General features: G+C 31.9%; 1 protein-coding gene across 3 annotated transcripts in view; it reads left to right on the top strand.

Moving 5' to 3' along the window:
* The window catches only part of CUNH12orf4 (chromosome unknown C12orf4 homolog), a 44,645-nt gene that overhangs the window by 8,386 nt on the left and 30,229 nt on the right, over window positions 1-6,030 (top strand). For all 3 annotated transcript variants that reach the window (XM_012809316.2, XM_023517120.1, XM_023517119.1), the window contains exon 4: window positions 1,785-1,966. In XM_012809316.2, the coding sequence (XP_012664770.1) occupies window positions 1,785-1,966 (182 nt within the window). The remainder of the gene's footprint in view (window positions 1-1,784; window positions 1,967-6,030) is intronic.

A 6,030-nucleotide genomic window follows, 5' to 3' on the forward strand; every position in this document is an offset into this window, starting at 1 on the left:
CATTTTGATAGTTATTTTCATATGCTTAAAAGCATTCTTATATATATATTTTTTTTTTTTTTTTGAGACAGATTCTCACTATGTCACCCTTGTTGGAGCGCTATGGTATCACAGCTCACAGTAACCTCCAACTCTTGGGCTTAAGCGATTCTCTTGCCTCAGCCTCCCAAGTAGCTGGGAGGCGCCCACCACAACACCTGGCTTATTTTTGTTGTTGTTATTGTTGTTTACCAGGCACCTACCAGCCCTGGTGCATGTGGCCAGCACCCTTACCACTGAGCTATGGGCACTGAGCCAGCATGCTTATATTTTTAAAAAGAAAGTATAATACTGGAAAAGGTCAAAATAAGAAAATTATACATTTAGGCTTGGCGCACATAGCACAGTGGTTACGGCACCAGCCACATGCACCGGGGGTGGCAGGTTCGAACCCAGCCCAGACCAGCTAAACAACAATGACAGCTGCAACAACAACAAAAATAGCTGGGCATTATGGTGAGTGCCTGTAGTCCCAGCTACTTGGGAGGCTGAGGCAAGAGAATCCCTAAAGCCCAAGAGTTGGAGGTTGCTGTGAGCTGAGGCACCACGGCACTCTACCAAGGGCAATATAGTGAGACTCTGTCTCAAAAAAAAAAAGAGAGAGAAAGAAAATTATACATTTAATCTTGGTACAGATATGCATGAATTGCATTTCAAGATCAATGCATCACTATACAGGTCTTACTTTTTCTAAATATATAATCTATATGACTTTTTTTAGGAATATGTTTTTATTAATGAAAAGTTTTGTCTGATTATATAATCAATGCATACAAATTATTTTGCCAGACAATATGTTAGAATGTAAAGAAAGGTCATCAAAAAACCTACTGTCCTGAAATAACCACTATAGCCTTTTTTTGGATCAATGTTATGTGTGTGTATATATTTCACAGAAATGGGACCATAGCATAGCATAGCATAGCATAGCATTTTTTTAAATTGTGAACACTTCTTTCTTGCATATTAGTAAGCTAAGGTGACCAGACGTCCCGGAAGCAGGACAGTCCCGACTTTTAACAATTTGTCCTGTGTCCTGAGGTGTTTTAAAAAAGTCCCTATTTTTGAATGCACAACAAGCTAGGGAACAGAGGGAGAATGGGAAGGGAATATACAGTTTTCAGCTGCCATGTGGCTATTTTGCCACAATATGAGTTTTATATTATTTTTGTTAATTTTATAATGTTAAATTTTAATAATAACAAATAATTATTGAGAACTGATTATCGAGAACTGCTTATCAAAGTTCGCATTGTTGATCAGTTGTTAGAATTCGATGAGAAATATGCCAAAGAATAAAATAATACTATACATGATTTTTTAATGTATTATATTTGTAAATTGTACTTATGTTGAAATTAAAAATATATATATTACAATACTGTTTTTGCATTCTATGAACATTTTTGTTGCTCCATATAGACCAAATTTTTAATTAAGAACCCCCCCCAACAATGGTGTCCCACTCTACCAATGTTAAAATCTGGTCACCTTATAGTAAGTACCTACTACTAGGTAACTCATATTAACAACTTAGTTTGTATCACTTCAGATTTTTTTCTGTATTCAGACAATCCTACCTAACATACACATATACGTTCATGTATTTATACACATATAAATAGAAGGTCTTTCTGTCCTTGTCTGATTTACAAATATGGAATGGCAATATACCTACTTTCCAGTAGTGTCTTAAATGAAAATACTGTGTCATGATTTAAGAATGCCTATGTGTCATTTTGTAGACCACATTAGAACATGCAAGGCCTGAAGAGCCCAGCTGGGATGAAGATTTTGCAGATGTGTACCATGACCTAATCCATTCTCCTGCCTCCGAAACTCTCCTTAATTTAGAACATAATTACTTTGTTAGCATCTCAGAACTGATTGGTGAAAGAGATGTGGAACTGAAGAAATTACGAGAGAGGTATTTTAAATTTATAAAATACCTTATATTGTCATGATTAAATGTTATATTGTCAAATACGATCACCTGTAGGCCTATTTTTATTTTTTTTAAATTAAAGGATAACATATAAAAAATTCTTTAATGTTAGAAATTATTTTTCTGGAGTGTTCAAATATGTAACTTCAACTGGGAGGGTCCTCATGGGTTTATAGAATTTCTCAAGTGATTTACCTAAATAAATGATGTTTGTCTTATACGTATTTCTAATAAGAGGAATAGATTACTTCTGTTGAAGGTTTCCTTGTTCCTAGCATTGGACAATGAGCTTTGGGTATCCTATCTTTCTTTATGACAACCCTTTATTATCTCAATTTTATAGATGGGGAAACTTGGCTTAAGTAAATTTACATAACTTTTCCAAGGGCAAGCTGGAATTTGAAACAAGGAAGTTTAACTTCAAAGCTGTTAACCAATATGCCGTGTTTCCTCCATAATTCAGGACCTCTTTATTGCTCTGTTCTAAGTCCATGATTGCTTTCAGTTTATTTTGTAAGCTTATGTCTTTAGAAAAAAATAGTAACACTAGTATTGTTTTTAGAAATTTTAATTAGATTTGAATTTACTCTGTATAGATTACTTAACAGAGTATATAAGCAGTGCTTTTATGATTTATTTTTTTCCAGAATAAGTAAAATAATAAATGTCTTTCCAGACTGCTTCCTCATAATTCTATAAATTGTGATATGTGCAGGACACACTCTTCCTTCTAGATTAAGTGGTTCTTAACCTTCCTAATGCCCATTAATACAGTTCCTCAGGTTGTGGTGACCCCCAACCATAAAATTATTTTCATTGCTACTTCATAACTGTAATTTTGCTACTGTTATGAATCGTAATGTAAATATGTGATATATAGGATGTATTTTCATTGTTACAAATTGAACATAGTTAAAACATAGTGATTAATCACAAAAACAATATGCAATTATATATTGTGAAACATTTATTTCTAACAAATAAATGAAATTTTGTCTTGAAGCATGGTGTAGCATGGGTAACAGTCTGAATATAATGACAGTAAACTACATTGCTACATTTTGTGACAGATATTTTTTTTTTGCAGTAGTTGATTTTACAGTACATGATTTTACATTTACCTGGTAATTATAATTCATGAAGTGTCCTTTTATCTCCAATACCGCTGCTTTCAACACAGTAGCTGCTTTTAACAGAGTAGTTGCTTTCAACACAGTAGCTGCTTTCTATACAGTAGCTCCTCTCTACACATGTGTGACTGGTCTGCATACGTACATTATGGGACCAACCCTGTCACATACACCTGTATTTGTAAGAGGTATATGTGATGAGGTTGGCGCCATGATGTCATCACACAGGGTACTCGTATGTGGGCGTATCTGCACGTGAGCGGACCCACCTGGAGATGGATAGAGGAGCTGTGTCTTGGTTCCTAAGACCATTGGAAATATGTGTTTTTTGATGGTCTTAGGTGACCCCTGTGAAAGGGTTGTTCAACCCCCAAAGAGGTCGTGAACCACAGGTTGAGAACTGCTGTACTAGATAATCCACTTTAATTTAGCAGACTCTAATAACATTTATTAGTTTAAAAAAAATTTGTAAAGGTATATTAAGACCAAATTACATTTTTTGTGACTGATTTAGTAATTTCCAAAGGAATAAATTTAAAATGATGTAGTGATTTGCTTATGTCTCTTGTTAGCTTCCCATTAGAAAACATTAAGCCCAATTAAAATAAAGATAATCTTTTATTTTGAGGGTTGTAATAGTTAAGAAAATTTAAAATACAAAAATATATTAGAAGCAAATGAATTTAATAATTGTTCCTAGAGGATACTCTCTCCTGTGTACTGAACTGGCAATTTTATGGTACTGCACATATTTGTAAATTTTCATAACAACTCTGCTCCTCTGGACCATTTATTCTATTATCTTATAAAATTTTAGAAGGGTCTCTAAGTCAAAAAGAACATGATGTTTTGGGATCTTTGTCATTCTTCATAGGTTTAGGTTTATTGATCAAGTTTATTGAGGCAGTTAATTTCTAGATGGTGTGTCTGAAGTATGGGTAGTTACCACCAGGTAAAGAGTTTAAACTTATATCCCTGGGGAAGATGAAAATTTAATTTTTTTTTCTATTTCTTTTATTATGTAGTCAATAAAGTTGTGACTATATTTTAAAAAGAACAACATGCAGAACTAGATTTTAAATATAGTATATAAAAATATAATTACCTAACATTAATAAATTTCTGTTGAACTTCATTTGTTGATTTTTCCTGCTAGGCCTTCAAATAATGTAACCTTCACTTCATTCTGTTCTTAGCTCTCAGGTTTTCTGGTACTACACTTATTCTGCCTATTTAAGTATACTGATGTGTTTGCATATTGACTTTTATTCAGCTATTGAACTACTCAGTATTGTTGCCTACTCACTATACCTCCCAGAAAACTTCCTGTCTGGACACCAGTAGTTTATAATTGTTTTATTTTTCTACCCTAAATTAAAAGAAGATTCCTATTCCACTGTGGCTCTTCACCTTTTAGGGGGCTAAAAATTTAAATAATCTACATTTGTTGTTCTTCTAAAATGGAATAGTTTTTTAATAGAGGTTTGTTTTCCCTTATTTTAGTGTTTAAAATATTCTTTGGGCAAATTTCTTATTGGAGCCTTACCTTTTTTTCTTTGTAAGCGTATAAATAATATTTGAATTCTTCTATTTTAAAAATAAGTTTGTAGACTATTTTTCATATATCCAAACTGTTAGCTTGACAAAGAAAAATAATATATTTCTCTCTTAGGTAATATTTATTACAAAAGCAAACAGTATGACTTAAAGTAAGTTGAAATTCATTGTGTCTGTGGAGGTTTACTCAGAATTTTGATGCTTAATGTATTCGTTCAATTCATGAGCAGAAGTGATAAATTTTCTTGTCTTTTTATTTTAATGCCATTTTACATCTTTAAAAGACAGTTTCTCAGCACAGCATTAATACTAAAGTTGTAATGATCTTTTTCCTTTAAATGTCTTCAAGGTTACGTTAACATTCCCAGAGATGTCACACCTGATATACTAAGCCAGTCTATATCTAGTATTTCACCTGAAATACAATACAATTTCCTATGATTGTAATCATAGAAAACCTGTGTTAGACTATTAACTATAACATTGCCTACTTGTGTTTTGGACACATTTAGAGTGAAATAAATATTCATAAAATTTACTTTGTTGAATGATTATTTGTCTTTTTTCTTTCAAAAAATTTCCTTTTTTTAGCAAACTAGATTCTATATATTTTTTAAAAGTGGTAATGATACTTTTTGTCCACTAGAGGGAACTTGTGTAATATACAATATTAACGTATTTTATGTTTGTATTTATGAATGTTTGGTAGTTATTTCTGTTTCTAAATAAAATTCTCGCAAGCATAATAGTAATATGATCTGTCATAGTTACTAAAAAGTTAATGGGGTCACCTACTTTAGAATTAAGTGAGGATTAAATGATACTGATATTTAATATTTAATACCAGAAGGTATATATAGAAATGTGTATATGTATAACTGGTATGAATGTGTTTCATTGATCATCATATATGTAAGTACTTAAATCAGTTGTTATAAATAGTATAAATTCACTTTGATGAACAATTTACTTAAATTAACTGGAATGATAGGGAAATTCTATTAGTTTATGTCTATGCTTTGTTCTTTCCCAGTATTTTAGAACAAACTGTTTGCATACATTTGTATTAGAAGATAATTTTAATTTGAAAGTTTTAGATGAACTTATGGATTAAAATATAACATACATACAGAAAAGGGACAAACTGTGAGGGCGTTTTTTAGAAAGTAAGCTTACCTATGCAGTCATCACCTATATCAATAAGTAGGATATTTCCCACCTTGTAGAAGCCTCCTTCATGCCCTTATAGTCATAGCCCTTTTTTCTTCTATAAATAACCATTATTTGTTCTTTTAACACCATTGATTAGGTTTTCCTATAGAGAAAATAATTTTTAATTTCTTTTTTTTTTTTGAGACA

This window comes from Otolemur garnettii, unplaced genomic scaffold, assembly GCF_000181295.1.
Source record: "Otolemur garnettii isolate 467f Iridium unplaced genomic scaffold, OtoGar3 scaffold00104, whole genome shotgun sequence".
NCBI classification, from domain to species: Eukaryota; Metazoa; Chordata; class Mammalia; order Primates; family Galagidae; genus Otolemur; species Otolemur garnettii.